Source organism: Zootoca vivipara, chromosome 5, assembly GCF_965207765.1.
Source record: "Zootoca vivipara chromosome 5, rZooViv2.hap1.1, whole genome shotgun sequence".
Lineage (NCBI taxonomy): Eukaryota > Metazoa > Chordata > Lepidosauria > Squamata > Lacertidae > Zootoca > Zootoca vivipara.
The window spans coordinates 58,671,142-58,694,737 of NC_142588.1; the positions used below are offsets into that span (position 1 = coordinate 58,671,142).

The window sequence follows — 23,596 nt, forward strand, 5'->3', positions numbered from 1 at the left end:
AAATGCCCTGGAAAAACAATTGTTTGATGCAACATTGTCTAACCTCCCCTCAGACAAATTAGAATGAATGTTGAATTAATAGTTGGTGTTGTCTAACCTCCCTGCCATCTTTGTGAAAACCAAATCAGAGTGAATGTTCAATAAAATGGCTGTCTGGAGGTCCCATTGGCCCCAGTCCAATGCTGATCACAGCCAATAGATATAATACAGTAGGTTTCATCACCTCGGTCTAGAAATAGGACCTTGCCTTGTAAGGGAATTTTACAGTGATTCTGGTGAAGCAGAAAGAATTCCACTTCCTCTCCCCTCATTGTGCTGAGGTTGCTCAGGCTCAGCTACTATTTACACTAATTGCATTCATGAAGTTAATGTCTAGTTTGGCCCTCAGAAGTTCAAACTACTGTATTACAGAATTTGGCCAGTTCTGCCCCCTCCTGTCTGGTCACCATTGTTCTATTACTGGATTGAAGCTAGGGGCAGGGGGTGGAAGGCAGGGAGGTTGCTCAGCCGTCATATGAGAGCTCTGAAAACTGTAATATGGACTAGGCATGGCACAAATGCGTGCATCTCAGCTACATACATTTTTTAAGCACAAAAATAGTTGTGGTCTGGCCATAGAGAAGTTGTTGCAGTGCACATTGAAACTCTTTGTAGATTAAGTGAACCCATTAGGAAATTAAAAAAGAAATATGAGGAAAGCAAGATAAAGATATTTACAGTGGGCTATTGTCTACGTGGGTGGCACTGTGGGTTAAACCACAGAGCCTAGGGTTTGCCGATCAGAAGGTCGGCGGTTCAAATCCCCGCGACGGGGTGAGCTCCCGTTGCTCGGTCCCAGCTCCTGCCAACCTAGCACGTCAAAGTGCAAGTAGATAAATAGGTACCGCTACAGCGGGAAGGTAAATGGCGTTTCCGTGGGCTGCTCTGGTTCGCCAGAAGCGGCTTTGTCATGCTGGCCACATAACCTGGAAGCTGTATGCCGGCTCCCTTGACCAATAATGCGAGATGAGCACCGCAACCCCAGAGTCGGTCACGACTGGACCTAATGATCAGGGGTCCCTTTACCTTTATTGTCTACTGACAGCTAAAAGGTGCTCTACTGTGATCTTAAGGAACATGTGCAACTTACATTTTTATATTACTCGGCCCAGAAGAAAACAATAAGTGAAGTTGTAGCATCTGTCTCCAGACTACATGACAGTCAGGACACAGTTGTGTGTAGTGAATTGTTGCTTGTCTCCTATTAATTGCCTTTTGCCACTTTCAGCTTTATCGTTACCTGGTTACCTCAACATTCAGAAGCAGTATACCTCTGTGTACCAGCTGCTCTTAAAATATGTCTGCATGGTACTTATTTCAGTTATTAGATCCACTCATCTGCAGTTCCCATACATGTCAGGGACTGGCAGGATGCTGACGAGTGCGTACAGGGAGAAGGGTAGTGTCTGAGAGGGGGCTAGTGATTTGTGGGCAACAGTCGGAGGCAGGGGAAGCTTCAGAGCTGAAGGTTGGATCACAGAATGGGTCAGAGGGAAAAGAAGGAGGAGCAGGTCAGGCAAAAAAGTAGCATGGAATAACACACAGATCACCCTATTTTTTTTGGGGGGGGGAGAGATTTCTTCAGTCAGGCTCTGCCAATAAGCAGGCAGGCACAGTTACTTGTTAACCCCATTATTAATCCAGAATTCACTGTTCCTGGCAAACTATAACCAGTGACTGCTCAACATGCCAGTGTTAGACAACTACAATAAAGAATAAACTATAAAACTCCAACTTTATATAGTTTCAGTGATTTCGGACAGAACCAAATATAATGGTCTAGTTGTCCAGTTTCTCTCCGTTCTGTGAGGGAAGCAACTTCTACAGAAGTTGAGGCAGCATAGGAAGCTTCTCTGTGTTGCCCAAAGAACAAGGAAAATAAGTCTCCTTCAGATCTTTGTTTGTATGATATTTAATTTTCCAGCTTCTAACAGGTGTAGAATTCCCAGGCAAGGAAGGCCAAAGGCTTTAGAAAGCACAGAACTCTCTGGGAGAAAACCAAGGAGTAAGTAAGTTGGAGGTTGTGTTCTAGAGATAAGCTCATATTCACAAGGACCCTGGAGACCAATGACAGTCACTGGAAGATTTTTCAGAAGAGGAGAGAAACAAGAGGGAGGTGTGCTAGCATTTATCTGATCTAAGATCTGTTTGTTTTGCTCAACCCCAGCGTGCCATGTATTTAAGGTCAGGGATGAGCAGAGTGCTCCTAGTGCTGCAAGCAGCAGGTTGGACTCCTGTTCGGCGGCCTCAAGTTTTAACTCAGTGTTGCCGCACAATGGCTTCTCAAAACCTATGTCTGCGACCTCCAGCACCTCTGCTAAAGCCACTGTCTGTTCCAGACAGGTTGTTGCTGGGCCCTGGGCCCTCCAATTGCCCTCCCCGGATCTTGTCTGCAGGCTGTCGACAGCTCATAGGACACGTCCACAAAGAGATGATCCAGGTAAGAAATCCTAATTCCTTGTGTGCTCCTGCTTCAGATTCTACTTAATGCTTTTCCATCTTTCAAGTATCACCCTGACTATTTAATTATTCATTAGTCTATGGATTAATTTTTTTAATCAAAAGTAATGTTCTTAACTAATACAATCTTGATTTATGGAAAATCATTATTATTTAGCCACAGAATTTCTTGATAACCAGAAGCATGATTTTCTTCCTCTGTGATGGGACTATTATTTCTGGGTATTTCCCCATTTTTAAGAACATGATTCCACTGAGCTCATATGAGTCTCAGGCTTTCCTCTGATCTAGATCCACTAAGCATATATAAAACCCAACTCTTTAATTCTAGACAAACTTCTGCTATTTAGATCTCATGGTGCTTATTCCTCTGTATGTCAGCCAGGAAGACAGATATTCCTTTGAGATCCATTACCCAGAAAGGATTGCTAACTATTCATGGGAGTGATCCCAGGCTTAGTAGCAGGCAAATATATCTTTTTTCCTTCAAATATATTTATTATTTTGTAACAAACAAATACACAAAAGCAGACAAAATACAAAAAATACAAAATACAAAAAATACAAAATACAAAAAACATTAAAAAAATAAAAAGAAAAATTCCAAAACTTCAACATATATCTATTCTAATATCGGTGACTTCCTCATATCCCTTCCAACTGTGTTACATTGTAAATCCTCTTTAGTAATTTCTAAATCTTGTTCTTATACCTTATTTACCATATAACTATTCTTTTTTTCTAATCTTATCTTATATCATAACACAATATCTCACATTTGCTGTTTATTTATAACTACACCTCAATATCAATATTTATCTATACATTTTTTTATTTCTACAACCTCCCTGTACCTCCTAAACTTCTATTAATTCTTTCCAATAATATGTTTATTTCTTAAATACACTTTAAATTTTTTTCCAATCTTCTAGTAGCAGGCAAATATATCACTAAATTGGAGGCATGTAATTTCTGTGTATAATCTGGCTAAGAGCCATGTTAAGAAACAGGGGAGTTCCACGCTGACCTGCATTTTGAGGCTCCAGGAGAGGACTTGTATATAAATACTCCGTCTGTATTTATGACGCTTGAAATCTGCTCTATCAGACAACCTACTTATTCTCATCAGGGTGTGTGAGGCTTTAGGATTCAACATTTCCACTTACACAGGAGCATGGCTGTTCATAAAGTGAGAGTAATCAATGTATTATATGATGTAAAGAAATAAAGAAGCAAGAGCAGGATCTCAACTGTGGCTGAGTTACTCTACTGTGGGAGTATTCTCTCCCATAACAGTATTTTGGACTTTGTTCAGCCCTTTCTGGGTGTTGTATTTTGTCCATCAAAGTGTATAGAAACTTTTAATGGGTGCCACATTGCTATCTCTTCCTCCTATGAATGCCACTGTCAGAATCCACAGACATAAATACACTTGCACTGCCAGCCTTGGCAAAGTTTCTTTGAACACTGATTATCTTCTCTGTTGCCCTCAGATAATGGATGAGATCAAGCTTGGAATCCAGTATGCCTTTCAGACACAGAACCCTCTCACATTGGCTGTCAGTGGCACCGGCCATTGTGCCATGGAAGCAGCCTTCTTGAACATGGTGGAACAGGGAGACAAAGTGCTCATAGCTATGAACGGATTTTGGGGTGAACGTGCAACTGACATTGCCAAAAGACTTGGTATGCTTTTTGGAACCTTTTCCTTCAAACCTAGCATTCCTTTATAGTATTATTTATTTCATTTATTCATTGCTTACTGCATAAAATGTTTCAAAGTAACTTAGAGATTTTTAGAAGACATCTGAAGGCAGCCCTGTTTAGGGAGGCTTTTAATTTTTAATAGATTATTGTATTGTATTTTTCTGTTGGAAGCCACCCAGAGTGGCTGGGGAAACCCAGCCAGATGGATGGGGTATAAATAATATATTATTACTATTATTATTATTATTATTATTATTATTAGAGTTGTAAAACCATACTGAATACAAAATTTGAAACACCAACCACCACCACTCATGTAAGGGTGAGAATAATGGTTGTATATATGAAATCCAGTGCAACAGGATGTATCGGGGCAACTGCAATCTGCTGTGCAACCAAGCCACAAGAACCTTCTCTTCTGCATGCCATTCTGCTAGTGCGACTTGTACACCACTATGGGACTGTAGCTTAACACAAAGTTGAATTCCTCCCAGTTTATTTTTAATAATCAAACACTTCTTTCCTTCTCCAAGTTTAATCATCATATACTCTGGAGCTTGAATGGACTTTGGCAAAGGTGCTGTTATGTACTTGTTAATACATGACTCATGTCAAACAGAAGTGTCTGTGGCTCTCTTAACATAACTTGTTGTGGACTGCTCCCAAGTGAGAAGTGATTTGCTGTCTTCCCATCAGTCCACCAGGAATGGTAAAGGGACCACCGACCATTAGGTCCAGTTGTGACCGACTCTGGGGTTGCATTGCTCATCTCGCTTTATTGGCCTAGGGAGCCGGCGTACAGCTTCCAGGTCATGTGGCCAGCATGACAAAGCCACTTCTGGCGAACCAGAGCGGCACACGGAAACGCCATTTACCTTCCCACTGTAGCAGTACCTATTTATCTACTTGCACTTTGACATGCTTTCGAACTGCTAGGCTGGCAGGAGCTGGGACCGAGCAACGGGAGCTCACCCTGTCACGGGGATTTGAACCGCCGACCTTCTGATCAGCAAGCCCTAGGCTCTGTGGTTTAACCTACAGTGCCACCCGCATCCCTACCAGGAATGGTACTCCACCCTTAAACCTAAAACTTGCATTCTCTTGCATTGACTATTTTGGTGGACTTTGTTGAGCTAAATCAGAGGTAGGGAACCTTTTTCACACCAAGGGTCTGATCAAGAGCTGATTCATTCACTGCAGGTCAGTTTTGACAGGTGGGCAGGACCATATACCTCTCAAATCACCTGACATCATAATGCCGTCAAAGGAGCTCACTGTAATAACCAGTCAGCTGAATCAACAATCCAGAGTCTTCAACCTATGTCTAGATTGTAATTTCTCCTGGTCCAAACCACTTTTCAAATATAGTTTCAGGGTGCACTGAGACACACTCAGTTCTTATTAGCCACATGCCTAATTCCTTTTCAGGGATCAGCAAAATCCAAACTAGTGAAGTGAAGCCTCTAAAGCTGCTTAGTCAGTCCCTCTTCTTTCAAATCCAAGGAAACTGAAACCCAGTAAAAATACACTCTATGAGTGATTTTGAACCAGTCACTATCTTCCAGCCTAACCTACCTCAGAGGGTCATTGTGAGGATAAAATTGAAGTGCCAGTGGGGAAAACCATGTACATCACTTTCAGCTCCTTGGTAGAAAGGTAGGATATAAATATAATAATAAAAAAATAGAATATTATATTCTACCTTCCCCCAGAAGGGCTTTATTATTATCTAATTGGAACAGTTTTGCCCTTTCCTTCTCCTTTAACAAAGTTCAAGTAACATGATTTGTAATTCATTACCTTTTTTAGGAGCAGACATTCATCAGCTAGTAACGGCCCCTGGAGAGTGTTTCACTCTAGAAGAAATAGAGAAGGTGAGTTGTGTGAGCAAAGTAGCTGAAAGTAGCAGCTTGTATCCTGAAAGGCAGGATATTACGTATACTGTATAGATAATTTAAATACATAAATACAGCTCTAAGTGAAACCTGCAGTCTGTGTCTTTCTTATGTAGATAGTTGGGACAACCAGTTCATAGCAATTTACTGTTTACCTACTCCTCCCCTGTTGTTTGTCTTGTCTGACTCTTTTCCCTCCTGTTGCCTCTCCTAGGGTTTAGTGACACATGCTCCCTTTTTATTTTTCATCACTCATGGAGAATCCTCCACTGGAGTGCTTCAGCCCCTGGATGGCCTTGGAGAACTCTGTCACAGGTCAGTGGGTCATGGAGGTCAAATACTTATTTGCCTCAGAAACAAAGGCCTCAAGGCTGCAATCTAAGCCACCTGATTTACCATGGGCCCACCCAAACCTCAGCTTAGTGTGGATTGTGAACCTCTTGTGCCTCTGTTAATTGCCCCGGCATTCTCCTCCAACTACTGCTGTACCACACTTTCTTTTCCCTAAATCCAAAGATTCCCTATGCTTAGAAAATCTGAATAAGAGAGCTGTTATCAACTGCTTAAACCAAATGAAAGACACAAGGAGCTCCACATCTACTATATCTTTTGGAAAGTTGTTTGCTTGTTCACTGTGCATTTGGACCTCTCTTAATATAGCATAACTAAGTTTTCTTCTTACTCAAACCTCAGTGTTTATTTTTTTTTGTTTAAAATTAATATTCAGTCAACCACAGAAAAAAGTTCAAGCTTCCATTTTGCTCATTGTGAAACATGGTAACTAGTTGGATAAGGATACTAACATTTACTCTTACATTCTTGTGCACTTCCTGGATGCCCACATCTGCCCAGAATGGAAAAGAGAGAGCAGCAGGGGAAGACCAATTGAGTGGGGGGAGAGAGAAACCCAGCCCAGATGCATTCCACCAAGCTATGCCAACTGGCATCAATGGCTATCAGTGAAATAGCAATAAAAACAACAGAATGTGTGGTAGTGCACTTGCACAGAGAGAAATCTGATCTGGATGACCTGTTTGCAAGTTAAGCCCTGCCTTCCTTAGCATGCTAAATCTCTATTCTTTCCTTCCTCATTTTAGATATAATTGTTTACTGCTGGTGGATGCTGTAGCATCACTGGGTGGAGCTCCAATTCTTATGGACCAGCAAGGTGAGCAAGATGTAACAATCTGTCATAGTAACACAAATGTTTATCATTGATGTAGAAATGGTTTGAGGTTCCAAATCGGAATAACTTGCATCTTTCCTTCATCATCACTGGAGAAGGCAGAAGATAGATGTGTATTTGCTAAGAGAAAAGGAATACAAAAGATAGTATAGAACGTGCTCTCTGGCCTTTGCCACATTTTAGAGGACAAGTAGGTAAATATGAAACTAGTGTCCAAGCTTCTCCCTAAGTATAGGAAAGCCTTCCCCAACTTGGTGTCCTGTTCTGGATTACAACTCCCATCAGCCCCAACCAGCAAGAAGTGCATCCAAAACACCTGGAGGTCACCAGGTTGGAGAAGTAATTTATGACATTAGTAATAAACAACAAACAAGTATCTTGCCTAACTTCTCAAATTTTCTTCCCATGGACTGCTTGAAAATGGCTGAGGGTCTTGGCAGACCACTTAATAATTTTCCTGCCTGTTAGAGCAATTGTAATGTATGAGGTGCTGTATGATTATTTGTGTTTTTACAGACATGCAATGGAAGCTTGTGGTCCACAGGCCACCATTTGGGAACCACTGCTCTATACATATTGCACTTTTATTGGCTTTATTTCATTTTTAATTGCCACAACTTTCCACAAAGAATCCTGGTAGTACAGAACTGAACATGACATCTGCCATAGTGGAGGAACGCTTATTAACAATTTTTTTCCTCCCCTGCTGAGCACACAGGAATTGACATCCTCTACACAGGCTCCCAGAAAGTCTTAAATGCACCACCTGGTGCTTCACCCATTTCTTTCAGCCAGAGAGCAAGGTAAGCAAAAACATATTTGTTTTGGGGAGATGTTCTTTCCAACTGGATGTTAGGCAAGTCAGTGCTTTATAGAAGACAGTCATTGAGATATGGAAAATGATAGGAGGCTCATTTTCCTCCTAAAGACCTCAGTTAACCAAATAACTGTTTTACACCTTGGCACTAAAGTGTTGAGAGAGAATGAAGTTCATCCAAAAATGCTTGTCAGCTTCTGCAACAGCTTGTTTATGCTCTGCATAAACTCTACAAATTATCAAAAATGTCATGGTGTTTTCCTACCATTCCATTCTTTGGGTTCAACTCACTGAACTAAGTGAACCCCACACTTCACAGAATTCAACCTCTGTACCTTCTTGCAAGCTCCAGGTTCAAGCACCTCATATTATCTACATTTTCCTGCTTCTTTCTAACAAAGGGGCTAAGTGAGGCCACATGGCATTGAAAATCCCAAATGAATCAATTCCACTGGGCAATACTATTATATACATCCCAATCTCCCAACTGTGAGCGGTTTCCATGGAATGAAAGTCACTGGAGACTAATGGCATTTGTGATCTGAAGCTGAATTGATATACACATAGGCTCAGCATGAGATGGAAAGTTCACAGCATTACTGCTCCAATAGTCTGCTCCTCCACCGGGTTTCTAATAGATTCCTTGATGCCAAAGTACTGGATTCTCATGGAGAGAAAATCAATACTTCTATGACTCTTCCAGGTTCTGTTCTGGCACTGCCACTCCATTGCTCTTTCACACACACACTGGCACTATTTAGTCTATGTGGAAACTAAATAAGTTGTTGGATTCCAACCCCCATCAACCTCAGCCATCATGGCTAATGGTTGGCAATGACAGAAGCTGAAGTTCAACATCTGAAGAGCCAGTCGTCGTTTCCCCCCCCCCTTTACTGATGCAGAACTGTGCAGTTTAAAGCAAAATTACTAGGGGTAGGAGGTACACAAAGAATGTGATTCACTGGTAGATTTCCTTCAGGTGACCCAATATTTGCATTTCCATTTTGTCAGGAAGAAGATTTACAGTAGGAAGACAAAACCAACCTCTTTTTATCTGGACATGGAGGAGCTGGCTCAATACTGGGGCTGCAATGATCAACCAAGAAAGTGAGAGCTAATTCTATGGCTTCTCATTCTCCTCACTTTTAAAGTAGTTTCCTGGTCTCCATAAATGGACTAGGCCCTGGACCATTATTGAGCAGCAGATCTGCACTACCATTCCTCCCCCCAATCTTTCTATCATATGGCTGGGAAAGCAGGTGGGGTAAGAGAAAAGGCTTTGAAGGGAAATATGGCAAGGAACAGCTCATTCTCTCCCATGCAACTCTTGGGAAGAGAAAGAGACGGAAAGCACACTTGCTGCTTGCTTACAATGAGTCATTCAAAGCACAAAAACAAGCACTGGGCAGCACGTAGTTTGACATAGACTTCAACTGAGAATATGACAATATTTCCTTGCTTCCCTTTCCTGTCACTATTTTGTTTTGGCACGGGGGGGGGGCGTTGATAGGTAGTATATATATTGTGAAGTGGTTTCTGATAGATTGGTCCATGCAAATTGAGCATCTCCCTTACATGTTGCATGTATGTTTGCAGGTATCATCATACTGCACCCATCCACACGTTTTTCTGTCTGCGAGAAGGCTTGGCAATTCTTGCAGAAAAGGTCAGTCAGTGTGGGAGACTGAAAGGCCTACAGGCTGAAGTAGTAGAGAAAAAAAGGAAGATACTGAAATCAATATATTTCTGCTGCTTAGTTAAGAATGGGCATATTAGAGTGGATCCAGCAATCATATTAGCCATGACCCCATTAGTAATAAACTTACAATGCAAAAGAAGTCAATGTGTTCCTAAAAGGTGTAGTAGATTAATTTTTGCCCTGAATGTTCATCCAGGACGTCCCAAAGTATGTCTCCCCTATATGATTTTCCGGAAGCAATAATGGTTATAACACTTGTGAAATTATGAGGGGAAATGCTACATAACGTATAAAGCACCTTAGTTCTCATAGAATAAACTAATATAGAACTAGTATCACCCTTTCTTGACTGGAAGCAGAATGAGGACTACTGAAGGTTGATGATTGCCAGATGCAATCCTAACCCTACTTACTTGAGTGTAAGCCCCACTTTATTCAACAGGACTCACTTCTGAATAGACATGGTTAGGTCTGCAGTCTTACTTTCTAAGCAAGCCCTTGGTTTATTCACAACTGGTAAGGAGTATATTACTTTGTATGATGTGGACCCCAATAAACAAATGAGTACCATACTAATTTTAGAGAGTTTTTGGGTGCTAACTGGTCAGAACTGACAAAGCCAATCTCAATTACAAACCTAACCTATCATTTTTAAAGATGAAAGGGTAGTATCCAACTAAATAATCCTGTTAGCACATACACTTTTGGCTGCACAACACAACTTCCTCTCCCTGCTCACCAAATAACATATTTAGGGGGCACATGAGAAGAGAGGAAATTCCATTGCAGTCAAAGGTACTTTTGATAGCAGAACTGTTTAGTTAGATACCCATCCACTGTGCCCATCCTAATATAATATGCCTGCTATGTAGAGATAGCTGCATTTGAAATAGTTTTTGTTTTCTACACATGAAAATAAAAGTGCATTTTGTATGCAGGGGCTAGAAAATTCCTGGAAGCTTCACAAGGAGAACAGCCTGGACCTGTGTGCAGGGCTACAGAAGTTAGGCCTTCAACTCTTTGTGAAAGAACCGGTAGGATGCAAACCACAATAATTAGTCAACATTCTGTGCTGAGTAATCACCATTGAAGTGAACAAGAGAACTAAGTTGTATGTGTGCTGCTGCATTTTATAGGACCTGCTTTGAGATGGATGGAGAAAGGAATAGACAATGACAGTAATTGCAGGCCTGTTGAATATTATATACTGAGGATAGTGAGATATGAGAAGGGAACCAGAGATAAACCAGAGAGACTTTGTTCTAGCAAAATCAGTCTATTAACTTAGGGTGGCGCTAAGGCAATAGTGTTTCTACAGCTGAATGTAGTTTGAAAGCAGAATAGTTGATCGTTTACTGTATGAGCATCTCACTTTTCAGCACCAATCAACATGTAACCAGAAATGATAGGTAAACCAAAATGTACAGGACGGAATGTGAAACATATATGAAGCCAACTTTTAATACTCAAAAACCATTCTCTCTAGCCTTGCACAGAATCAAGCTCACCACAAATGGTCAGTTAGTGCAGATTCCCAGTGTGGTGAGGGCATTAGGGTGAGGGCATTTCATCCAGATGGTGCAGCTTGCTACAAATCCTGGGAAACTGAAGCATTTACATGCATTCAGAAATTACCTGGGTGCCTTTGACTCATTCTCTTTGTTTTTCAGGATGCAAGGCTTCCAACAATCAACACTGTCTTCGTACCTGAGGGATATGACTGGAAGGAAATCACTGGCTACATTATGAAAAGACATGGGATTGAGATTTCAGGAGGACTGGGTGTTTCTGCAGGCAAGGTAGATACTGTGTCGGGGCAGGAAATGAGAAAATAAACTAAGGTGTTTGAAGACAGGATTGGTTTTCAACAAAAAGCAAAGCATTTTGTAAATATTTTATTTCCCCACAAACCTGGCTTTTACTGCTTTAGCTTTGTGTGTGAAAGCAGATGAATATTCAAACATGTAATCCCCACCTTAGCCTCTGATGCAGAGGAATGGAAAGAGAAGTGAATCAGTTATTTATACTTCTAATTAGTATTAACCTTATTTACATGGTTTCCATGCCATTGAGATGCTGAACTCAATTGCTTTCTCATTTAGACTAAGATGAGGGATGGGCCCTTCTAAGAGAATGAGTTGTAGAACACTTATTTGATTTTTTATTTTATCTCATCACTAGGTTCTCCGAATAGGATTGATGGGCTATAACTCCACTAAATACAATGTTGACAGAGTCCTCCATGCTCTGGAAGATGCTCTCCAGCACTGTCTCAAGAACAAGCTGTAAGATCTCACCCCAATGTTTTTTACGCAGAAGATCCGGAGCAGTCAGTGACACTTAGGACATGCAAGATATCAGGGGCACATTCCACAAAAGTGCTTTCCCTTTTCTTTATTCCATAATGTACCTATAGTTTACAATTCACAAGAGTAAACTTTGTTTTCATTGCATGCTATACTGTGCACTCTTACTAGTGCTGTTATTCCCTTTGTATTTTTCTTCTACAAATGTGTGCTCCCATTGTGCAAGTTGTTATAAACTCACACCTATGTCTGAAGGTATGTAAATAGAAGAGCCTCTGTAGTTTCTGCCTCTCATTTTGCTGTTGAATCATTGTATGAAAAAGTCTTGAAAGGATAAGGAAAGAAACACAAAGGATGGAACCAGATGCTAGTTTTCAGAAGAAAAGCCATAACTTACTGTGAAGTGCATGCACTTTCAGTCTGATCAAACAGCTCTTAAACTGTTTTGAAGAGCTTAAAAAATGAGTGCACACATGCCTTTAGCATCAATGGTGTGATTATGCCACCTTCCAATGTCTGAAAAGGCTACAACATGTACCTAGCCTATGGACAATAGAGTAAATTGGATTAAAGCTTTTGGGGGGGATCATCCCAATATATGACTGCATGTTAGCTTTAGACCAAGTTTAAAAAGAAGACTTATCCCTAACCTACCTGTACAAAGTACAATATGATAAACGTCAACTCTCCCACCCCATGCTGCTATTAAGAAGTTTGAATACACAACTGATGCCTAGTAGTCTAAGTCATTTACACCTTTGGGACTTTCCCATGAATGTTAAGCTATTGAAAACGAACTAGACACTGTTTGTGTTCTGACCTGAAGTGCACTTTAGAAGATAATTTTATTCATTTCATGTTTTGCCAGTTCTCTCTGAATACACAAAAGCAAAAGGAAGCTGTTCCTCTAAGTAGGACTGAAAGTGAGATGCAGAAAGAGCTGCTGCTGTGCTCTCCACCTCCCCGACCTACAAATGTAGGCTTTTCATTTCTATCATGGCAAATGAACATGAGAGAACTTTGCATAGTACCTCTATACTTTGCATAGTAAAGGTAATGGAAAAAGGGACCCCTGACCATTAGGTCCAGTTGTGACCGACTCTGGAGTTGTGGCGCTCATCTCGCGTTATTGGCCAAGGGAGCCGGTGTACAGCTTCTGGGTCATGGCCAGCATGACTGAGCCGCTTCTGGCGAACCAGAGCAGCACACGGAAACAGCGTTTACCTTCCCGCTGTAGGTACTTGCACTTTGTCATGCTTTCGAACTGCTAGGTTGGCAGGAGCTGGGACCAAACAACGGGAGCTCACAGGGATTCGAACCACCGACCTTCTGATCAGCAAGCCCTAGGCTCTGTGGTTTAACCCAGAGCGCTACCTGCGTCCCAGGACGCAGTACCTCTGAGTAAAATAGGTGTTAGGCTGGATGGATTTTTGCAGTTAAGTGTCTGCCTGTTCCTCCAAGAGACATATTGTTAATTGCTTTCCAAAGGCAGGGAAATACGCAAATATTCCTGTACCCTCCCTCATGACTCACTCCCAGCCTCACAGGGTTGTGAGGATAAAATGGAGAAGACACCTACATACATCACCTTGAGTCGTACAGTTCTCTGCCTCCTCTCTCAGGGGATAAGCCATCTCCCTCACCAAATCAAGTGGCAGAGCAGACAACCCCACACCGCTAAACAAATTCACTCAAATATGCAATCAACAGAGAAAACATGAAAACAGGAAGGAAAGGATACCCCAGGCTGAGAAAATGCAACTAGTCAAATAAGGGGCACCAAAACCCTAAAAAGCCCCAAAGACACACACAGACACACCGATTTGAGACAACCCTCCAGAACCCCTTACTTCCAGCAAAGGAAGTGAGAGGAATGTCCTATCTCTAGACACAGTCCCATCCCCCGAGGCAGAAATGTTGGGAGTCTAAATAAAAGTTCACCCCCAGCAGACCCCTGTAGGAGAACAACTCCTGAGGGAGGAGTAATGACAGAAATAAAAAAGGAGGCAGCATGTGTCCTCAGACCAAAAGAAACAGTGCCCACACAACTTGAAAGATCTACATCTACACAACTTGAAAGATCTACGTTTCCGAGCACAATTCAAAGTGTTGGTGCTGACCTTTAAAGCCCTAAATGGCCCGGTCCAGTATACTTGAAGGAGCGTCTCCACCTCCATCATTCTGCCCGGACACTGAGGTCCAGCACCGAGGGCCTTCTGGCGGTTCCCTCGTTGCAAGAAGCCAAGTTGCAGGGAACCAGGCAGAGGGCCTTCTCAGTGGTGGCGCCTGCCCTGTGGAACGCCCTCCCAACAGATGTCAAAGAGGAAAACAACTACCAGACTTTTAGAAGACATCTGAAGGCAGCCCTGTTTAGGGAAGCTTTTAATGTTTAATAAATTACTGTATTTTAATATTTCTGTTGGAAGCCGCCCAGAGTGGCTGGGGAGACCCGGCCAGATGGGCGGGGTATAAATAAATAAATTATTATTAATTATTATTATTATTATTATTATTATTATTATTATTATTATATTGTCTCTGCAGAGTGTTAAAGAAGGGGGTCAATGAGGCCAATAGCCCCCAAATGGAAGCAGACCAACTATAAAAACCAAGGGAACTGTCAAAATACAGAGCAGAATGGAGCATAAAGGATGGCGGGTATGTGTGGAGAAAACCCTGCTCCAAAATGGAACTCCCGCCTAGACAATTTATCAAGGAACCCTCCTCACAGCTGATCCACTTCCTCAAAATGTGTGGCGAGGTTGCCAAAAATATGGGGACAATGGGTGATCTGGGTAGTGGGAATAGCTGGAATGCCCAACAAAAAAGGCAGGGGCCAAAACTGGGTGAACTAGCAGAGAATGGTGATCTGGAAAGCCCAGGCAGATGGTGTAAGAGGCTGCAAAACAAAACTCCACCCCCCCCCCCCGAAGCACTCACAGATATTGCGTAGTCAAAGCCTGTTCTGAAAATGCTGCTGCTACCTAGTTTATTTGCAGGACATGCCAAAAACTCCAGAAGCTACTTCACAGAAATGTGGCCAAGTAGACACTGTACACATAAAACAAAAACAAAAAACCACCCCCTACTCTGTAGCCACTAATTTATCCCAGAAGGGACTAGAGCTGGAATGAAAAAAAGTGAAAATGTTCTGAGGTAAAAATATAATTCAAACACTCAAAGCAAACCACAAACACACTCACAACAACAGTAAAAAGAAAAATGAGAGGAGAGGTGGGTGAAAAAAGGCAGTAAACTGGCTAAAAAACACAGCCAAAGAAGCAGGAAGACAAGCCTCTATGACAGCCTATCAGGCCCAAATCTTCATGGACGAGAGTCAGGATCAATTTGGGAAGGGAGATGGCGCCTCCTCCTGTACAGAAGGCAGAAGACTGTGTAGGCCCCACCCTGTCCAGCAAACATGCATTTTATTTGGGATTGCTACATGTCATTGTTTTAGGTTGCTTTTTAAAATGTTTAATAGGCTTTTATATTTTGAATTTCTTTTCGGTAAGATGCTGGTTCCTTATGCATGAAAAAGAGTAAATCTGATAGATAAGAACAAAATTATAGGGAGAGAAGACTTAAAAGTGAACTTATGGTAGTGGGGCCAGGACTATTTTCTTTTGAAAGGGTTTAGATTAATCTCCAGCATCCTAAGTGTATGCTTGAAGAGAAAGATATACTGAGCCTCAGGTCAGTTTCTCCACCATGCCCAGGATCTAGTCAGTTTGTTCAACTACACCAACTGGATCTCAGCCTCTGGAATGGACAGAACACCTCTTTCACTTTTGTACCCTGCTTTCAAGATACTATAGTTTGGACTATATGTGTTCAGTTGAGTTGGAATATAATGGCTCAAGCAGCCTGGGGTGTAAGTGGTGGACCAGAAAATTTTGGGGTCACTTCAAGTTCCTAAGAGTCTTCAAATAAAAATGTTCCCTTAATGATTATTTGGTCTTGAATTATCATACATATTCACAAAGCTTAAGTCATCTGTACATTTCGCAAAACTGAGGAGAAACAGCTTGGATGTCTGCAAGAGGTAAATGGGGGGATACACCAGAGAAGGTGTAGTATGGATCAGAATAGAACGAGCAGCGCTTTTTTTCTTTTTTTAAAAAAAGTTTAGGGGTACTCTCATTTTGACACAAGAAAATCACCCTTTTATAGTTCAAATTGGGAAAAATAAATACAGTGATACCTCGGTTTACAAACACAATTGGTTCCGGAAGTCCGTACTTAACCTGAAGCGTACTTAACCTGAAGTGAACTTTCCCATTGAAAGTAATGGAAAGTGGATTAATCCGTTCCAGACAGGTCCGCAGAGTACTTAAAACTGAAAATACTCAAACCAAGGCGTACTTAAACCGAGGTATGACTGTACAGTAAATGGACAAAAGTACAAAGATTCACAAAATGTTTAGGGGTATGCGTACCACTGCGTACCCCCAGAAAAAAAGCACTGAGAACGAGTATGAACAGCTTTGTGACATGAATCAAACTTGGTTTTTTTTAACTCTGTCCTACATTACAGCACTCCGCAAGCATTCAAAGCATTCCCCCCCCCAAACCATGAGATTTACACAACTGACTCCTAGTTTCTCAGCAATTATAAACAAAGCATTTGAAGTAAAAAGCAATAATTTTCACTCAATGTGTCCATTTGTAGTTTTATGAGCCCGAACATCATGACATTTAGAAGAATTTGAGATTAAGCTAGTTATCTTTAGAATAGTTGTCTAAGAGACTAAGTGTACAGCTAATTGTTCATAAACCTGTTTTACTGCCTTTCCTAAGATTGTAATCTTTCCTTCAAGTCAGGAAAAAAACCATATCAATAGGGCCAAGTCATTTTAAATATGTTCTCCAGTAAAAGGTCATTTTTTATTTACAGTGTTTTCTATTTGTACATATTTATAGCAACATCAAAAAAGTATTCACAATGCTTCACTGAGTGCAAAATGCCACTTCATTATCACCTACCATCCTAATATTTCACCCACCTTTCCCCAATATTACCCAGATTGTCTTAGCATAGTTTATATCCTTCTCGCACATATCGGGCCACACTATTAAAAAGCAACCTTCAAGTGTGAAGATGAAAATTTGCACATCTCAGCTGTATTCAACACAGTTTTAGGCATATCTATATTTCAAAGTAAGTGGATATGCATATGAGTGATGGAGGCATGACAGCAATATCGGAAGTGCAGGTGTAATAATAATCCAGAGTGCAAAAGCAGCAGCCAGGCTGAGGGAGCCTTCCCTTCTTCCCACCCCTTATTTCTAGGGAGTGGCTTTGGACAAACCCAACAAGGAAGTGATTTTTCTCAGTATTATTAAGGCTACAATCACGTTAATGACTTAAATAAGGCTTTATTTCTGAGGTACTAGTTGGCAGGTGGGCGCACACCGTGCAGACCTGCAGAAGTCCAACCCCAACAAGCTTGTAGCAATGACACTGAGAAATGGCATCACTTACTACTATCCCTGAAATCACTATTATTTGCCTTTCAGAGTAAAGCAATTCATTAAAGACTTACATAAAAATTCTGGTGTTGTTTTGTAGCCTCCTTTCAGTTTATTAACCTTCCCAGCCAAAAGCCCAAACTCTAACCTTTGCTTTGACTATAAATGTGATGTGCCTTGTTATTAATTATAAATAAAAGTTTGGGATGACCAAAGCTGGTGAGTGAAATGAGATTAGCCTCAGACTGGTTCTCTTGTCCCTTGACACACAGAAAACTTACTGGTGAACCAAGAGGCGTAAAGAAGATAGTAAGCATTTTTTGCAGAATAGAAAACATCCTACTAATCATTTTGTTCTTTTGCTGGAGGAAGCGTTTTGTCCCATCAACATGCACTTCTGGAAAAATAAAAAAGTAAAAAGATTTGGTGTCTGTTTTTCACCCAGATCTTCTGTGGGGCTGTCCTCTCATATTCATCACTGCATGGTTTCAAACAGCAGCCGCCAGTTGTTGTTTTACTTTAATCAATCTATCATCACAGCTTCAAGTCATCTAACAACAACGCAGAGCTTTTTTAACAAGTGTAATTTCTCTGAGGCAGCAGTGGCACTGGCACAGGGACTGTTTGTTTTTTTTGCTGGGTAAGCCAGCAGGTATGATTTCCACAAGTTCAACCTTGGTGTCAAGTGTACTTAAGGCTCCACCTTGGGTTCTCTGAATTTTGCTTTCCCAAGTCCAGGGAGCTGGCGCTAGTAACACACGGCAGTAGGAGGCTAGCGTTAAGTCACATTATTACATGTGCTACCAGTCATCTAGATGTCACTTCATTTTGTTTCAAAAGAGGAAGTACAGGTACATTAAGCTGAGGTTTAACAAATGCATATATTTTACTTAAAAACATTCATCTGATCAAAATAAACTTCATGGGACAAAACTTTTTAAATAACATTTCAATTCAAATCGTATATAATTCTTTAAAGTTTTCATACAGCAAAGAATGGTTAACCCTTGAAAATCTGTAGAAAAAACACAAAAAGGAAAACAAAAGCTCTGAGGTATCACACCCACCCAGACACAGCCACAACTGGCTGTGGTATAAGCAGAAAATTGTAGGCCCAAAGGAAAAAAGATGACTGATTGTTCTAGTAGAGTTCAGGTAGCTCAGGAAAATAATCCCAGAAGAGTCCTCTGAGTAAAGGAACTACCTCAATAAAGTCCTCAAGTGCATTGGAGACCTGATCACTTAAACTGCTCCTGCCAAGCAGCTCCCTGCACCTGAGAGAAACGCAGCCCAAGGTGCCTTGTGCAAAAGATAAGGAATTAGGTGCGGCTATTTCCTGTTATTCCTTATTATATAGCTTTGAGAGTTGTACGGACAGTTCGACTTGTCTTTGATCATGCAAGGTACTGCTGGAGTGCTGTCTTTGCCCTGTAAGGAAAAACACTGTCAGCCACTGGGATGACAAAAGTACACTTATAAAAGACAGGATCTTTAACAGTGTCGCTATGCAAATAGCCAACTGCAGTAGTGGAAAACTGAGTCAATGAAGTTTCTCACAAAATTAATCGACATTTCTCCTGAACTTCTCTAATGGCTTGTCCAAAAAATTTAACTGTTTCCTTAAAAGTCTGTTTTGGACTGAAATCAACCACTATAAACCAAGAATCACTGGAGAATTTTTACTGAGATTTATGAAGCTTCTGCACCAATAGTATTTCAAGCAAGTGACTGCTTTAGGAAGCCAACGATACTTCAGTTAAATATGATAAATAGAGGAATAATAGAAAGGGATACTCCAATAAAGCAGGCTTTTAGATCGCCCTTTAATAATTTGCACTGCCCATTTACAGTTTGTGGAGGCCTAAAGACATGCCAGAAAGGTACAGTGGTGCCTCGCTAGACGAATTTAATTCGTTCCACGGGTCAATTCGTGCAACGAATTTTTCGTCTAGTGAGTCCCGGTTTCCCATAGAAATGCATTGAAACTTAATGCGTCCCTAAGGGCTCTGGGGACTGGCGGCAGCATGGGACGGGGCTTCGGAGAAGGTATCCGAAGCCCCGTCCGATGCTGGCTGTATGCGAGGCGGCGGGCAGAAGCACTCTTCTCCCGGCCGTCGCCTCGCCTGCCTTCCCCGACATGGGACGCAGCTTCGGAGACCTCCAAAGTCGCATCCCATGCCGGCTGTGCGCGGCGAGGCGGCGGCCGGGAGAAGCGCTCTTCTCCCGGTCGACACCTCGCCTGCCTTCCCCGGCATGGGACGCAGCTTCGGAAACCTCTGAAGCTGCGCCCCATGCCGGCTGCGTGCATCGAGAGGCGGCGGGGAGAAGCTCTTCTCCTCGCCTCCGCCTCCCGCCTGGATCGGACAAGCGGCAGAGGGGAAACCTTTGCCTTCTTCCCACGCTAGTGTTCCGCTGGTCTCTGCCAGTTGCCCCTCACTGCTCGCGGCAACCGGTAGAGACCAGCAGAACACAAAGGGGAACCAGCTGCAGCGCGGGAGGAAGGCAAAGGAAGATCAGCTGAGAGGCACTGACAGCTGTCAGCGCCTCTCAGCTGATCTTCCTTTGCCTTCTTCCCTTCCTACAGCTAGTTCCCCTTTCGCTAGACAAATGCCCCTTTCGCTAGACAAATTTAGGTTTTGTGATCGGAGGTTTTTATGGCCACGCTTCGCAAGACGAAGTGGCAGCCATAGAAAACCTCGTCGTCTGCGAGGCAACCTCCGATCGCAAAACCTATTCATTAAGCGAAAAATCTTACAGGGCATTCGTCTAGCGAGGCACCACTGTATATAAATTTCAGCCTTTGTTTGAAAGAGGAAAAGCCCAAACTCCCATGGAGAACTTGTCCCTGTAGGATATGAAATCAAAATTATATCTTCTGTAATATTTCAGACATGCTGATTAAACTATCTTTGAAAGACATGGGGCAACTCTAAGGTTTGCAGGAAAATTAAACAGTAACAAAATCCCATTTACAAGAAGTGCATTTTCACTAACAGCTCTGCACAGTCAAGTCCAAGTATCTAATCTTATCTGCATAGACCACTGCAATGAGTTAAAAGTTACCAAGCTCCATAAAATTTGGTTTTGGAATAGTTTTATACTTACTTATCACAAAGATTTGGATCTGATGACTGACTCAATTTGTGTAGAATATCTACTATTCCAATATCTCTGAGTTTATCCTGACGGTCTTGGGAACCTAAGACAAAAACACTGCATATTGTTAATGATATGTTCCATTTGTTTGTCAAGAACAACTAAAATGTTGCAAGGAATGTAATACAATCCTATGCAAAGAATTCTTACAGCCAGAATACCACTTAGCTCCAGCTCCCATGTGCACACACAAAAATGCAGTATCTTATCCCATGTGTTCGCTATGTGAATGAGGATTAAGAGATGAGGACCTTCTTTAAGTCACCATCAATTAGGCAAGTCAGTACTAGAATGCAGGCCCTTCTAGTGGCAGCCCCTTATTTCTGAAACTCCATTTCAAAGGAGATAAACCAGATCTGTGTCACTGGGCCAACTAGGAGAATTGGAGAATTGTACATTTTGCAGTTGCAGTTTATTGACTTTGAGGATTATAAACTTACATTATTATTAATTTCCATACACATTTGACAGTTGATTACAGTAAATGAAATAAGTGAACAGCTTCTTGGAGGAAGGTGTAATATAAAATATATAAATATAAATGCATTTTACTCTTCCAATAAACAATAAAAATAGTTATTTCATGCTTCTAATTTAAGTATTTTTTTTCTAATCTCCAGTATTTCGCAAATGATCATTGCTGTTGTAATAATGAAGGATAATTCTTGAAAATTCCTATTTAACAAAATTTCTTCAAGCCAATAATACTACAATGTCCAAATTCAACTATACAATAATTCTGTAGAAAGCATTTCCTATATTTAACTAATGTGTCTTATGTCTTATATGTGACTTAATGTGAACAGTCCTAGCACAGATACATAGAAGAGCAAGACAGGAACATAACACATTACATGTGCTGGTAATCTAAAACAATTTTGATTTTATATGTTGATGTTCTGCTGATATTGATTTCCTGATGCACAGGTTCTGTTGAAGACTTTGTTATAAAAAACCCAAATGAGTGGGTTTTCAAATTATAAATTGAATAGTGGTGTAAATAAACTCTATTGCAATGCTTTCATATGTGGATCTCAATATTGTGTTGTATCTAACCCTGCCTGGGTGGAGTTCCATCTATGCAAAAGGAACTTCCCTTCCTCTCCTCCTCGCTCTGCAGGCTAAATCGAGGGCTCCCCTTCCCTGAAATTAAGAGTCTTTCAAGGGGTTTCCCTACACTTCTGGAAGTAATATACAGGGTTTGAAAAACATTTTAGGGACAGCACAGATAAGTATATTTTACCTTCTTCTTCATTCCATATAAGATTAGATACACAAAACATGGCAGCCAGCTGAAGTTTAGCATTCGAATGACTCTAAACATGAACAGAAAGGGGTTTAGATATTAGAATTAAATGTTTAAAATGTGTTCGTTTCTCTCAAAATTACCACCCTTCACACAATCAGAAACAACATTCACAGTATAAGGAGGGTACTGCCCTTCAAGAGGAGGGAATACATTATTAAGATCTTGTGCTCTGGAAAACTCTGCAGACAACTGTGAAGTTCCTATTGTGCAACTAAATGAGAGCCACAAAGAAAATCAGTATTTCACTCTGAACTGTTAAAAAGGTAGAAAACCCATCTTTTTACCTGAACATATGAAGCTGTCTTATAGTATGTCAGACCCAGCTACCAGAATCACTATTTGAACTAGCAACAGCTATCCAGAGTCTCATATAGTGCTCTCAAGTACTATCAGAGAGCCTTTTAAATGGGAGATGCCACTGATTATGTTAGATCACATACAGAAGGTAACACTGAGTTATGGCCCCTACGCAAATGATTATGTATATGAATGGCAGAAATGCCTGTTCAATAAAATTACATACCATGTAATACTTTATTTTTTGCAAGATGTCATCATTTGTCATAATAAGTTCTTTAGCTGTTGTTCCATCTGCTATGTTGGCAAGTATACATAACGTCTGGAGGGGGGGGGGGGAAGGGGAGGACAGCAATAAAAGGCATTGAAAAAGCAGTCAATTGTTATAAGGACAGTTTCGATAGTTTCGATAGTTAAGGACAGTTTCGATAGTTACTTAAGTGAGGCCACACAGTGTTCCTAAAGGTAATTTAGTGTGAGATCTGGGGTCCTGGGGCAAGCACACTATTTCTCCAGAGACCCCTTGCCAGCCCCTACAATGGTTTCAGGGCGAAAAGGTAGAGAGGGAACTTGCTCCCTGTCCCATTTGTCCCCTGCAACTATCATCAGGGCCTCTCTCCTTCCTCACATAAATAAATCACTGCAGGGTGTTGTTGTTTTTACTAGGTTTACTAGCACACTGCTTTCTTACTTAAGTTTCTGCCCCAGCAAGCTAAAAGCATCAACCTGCTTATTTCCTCCTGCTGTCTCAACATTTCCCTGGCAATATGTATGTCAGTTTTAGAAATTCTGCCTGTGGGATTTTTTTTCCTTAAGAAGGATGAGGAACTCTTCAGAACCCTTAAATCTTCACCTTCAAGGTCTGCATGTCTGGAAGTTACCAATAAGATTTATGCAAACATCCAGGTTTTCTAGACATAATATCTACTTTGTTCAACAAAGGTAGAATCATAGAGTTGGAAGAGACCACAAGGGCCATCCAGTCCAACCCCCTGCCATCCTGCCTATTACGTTATATATGTATGATCAAAGACAAACAATGCATACAAATACCTGTTCTTTGACTTCTACATTGTGTTCTCCTTCCAAAATGAGGGTCACTGCTTGCATGATTTGCTTCCCATGAGTACTTATTATCTGATCTATGTGCTGCCAAGTTTCAAAATATAGCATTAGCAAATAACTAGTTTTTAAAACGTCAGACAAATTTCATTAAAAAAAACACACAACCCATAACAGAGTTCTTATTGCAC

The 23,596-nt window shown here is 41.2% G+C and overlaps 2 protein-coding genes across 6 annotated transcripts in view; one reads left to right on the plus strand and one right to left on the minus strand.

Moving 5' to 3' along the window:
• The first annotated feature begins 1,688 nt into the window (after window positions 1-1,688).
• Window positions 1,689-12,833, plus strand: AGXT (alanine--glyoxylate aminotransferase). The gene is made up of 11 exons (XM_035133904.3): window positions 1,689-2,479; window positions 3,993-4,185; window positions 6,016-6,080; window positions 6,316-6,416; window positions 7,199-7,269; window positions 8,006-8,090; window positions 9,116-9,211; window positions 9,701-9,770; window positions 10,742-10,837; window positions 11,474-11,602; window positions 11,985-12,833. Exons 1-11 carry the CDS (start codon window positions 2,213-2,215, stop codon window positions 12,090-12,092), a joined length of 1,281 nt encoding a protein of 426 aa, XP_034989795.1. The 5' UTR covers window positions 1,689-2,212; the 3' UTR covers window positions 12,093-12,833.
• A 4,127-nt stretch (window positions 12,834-16,960) lies between these two features.
• Window positions 16,961-23,596, minus strand: part of ARMC8 (armadillo repeat containing 8) — a 56,269-nt gene continuing 49,633 nt past the window's right edge. For all 5 annotated transcript variants that reach the window (XM_088669721.1, XM_035132693.3, XM_035132691.3 and 2 more), the window contains 5 exons: window positions 23,397-23,492; window positions 22,570-22,665; window positions 21,981-22,053; window positions 20,687-20,780; window positions 16,961-19,009 (listed from right to left, as the gene is read on the minus strand). In XM_088669721.1, coding sequence (XP_088525847.1) covers window positions 18,976-19,009; window positions 20,687-20,780; window positions 21,981-22,053; window positions 22,570-22,665; window positions 23,397-23,492 — 393 coding nt within the window. In that variant the 3' untranslated portion in view covers window positions 16,961-18,975. The remainder of the gene's footprint in view (window positions 19,010-20,686; window positions 20,781-21,980; window positions 22,054-22,569; window positions 22,666-23,396; window positions 23,493-23,596) is intronic.

Bases quoted from the DNA above. Each gene is read 5' to 3' on its own strand.
- AGXT (XM_035133904.3), top strand. From the start codon at position 2,213: ATGTATTTAAGGTCAGGGATGAGCAGAGTGCTCCTAGTGCTGCAAGCA. The intron at 2,480-3,992 runs GTAAGAAATCCT...TGTTGCCCTCAG, and splicing joins TCCACAAAGAGATGATCCAG to ATAATGGATGAGATCAAGCT. The intron at 6,417-7,198 runs GTCAGTGGGTCA...TCCTCATTTTAG, and splicing joins CTTGGAGAACTCTGTCACAG to ATATAATTGTTTACTGCTGG.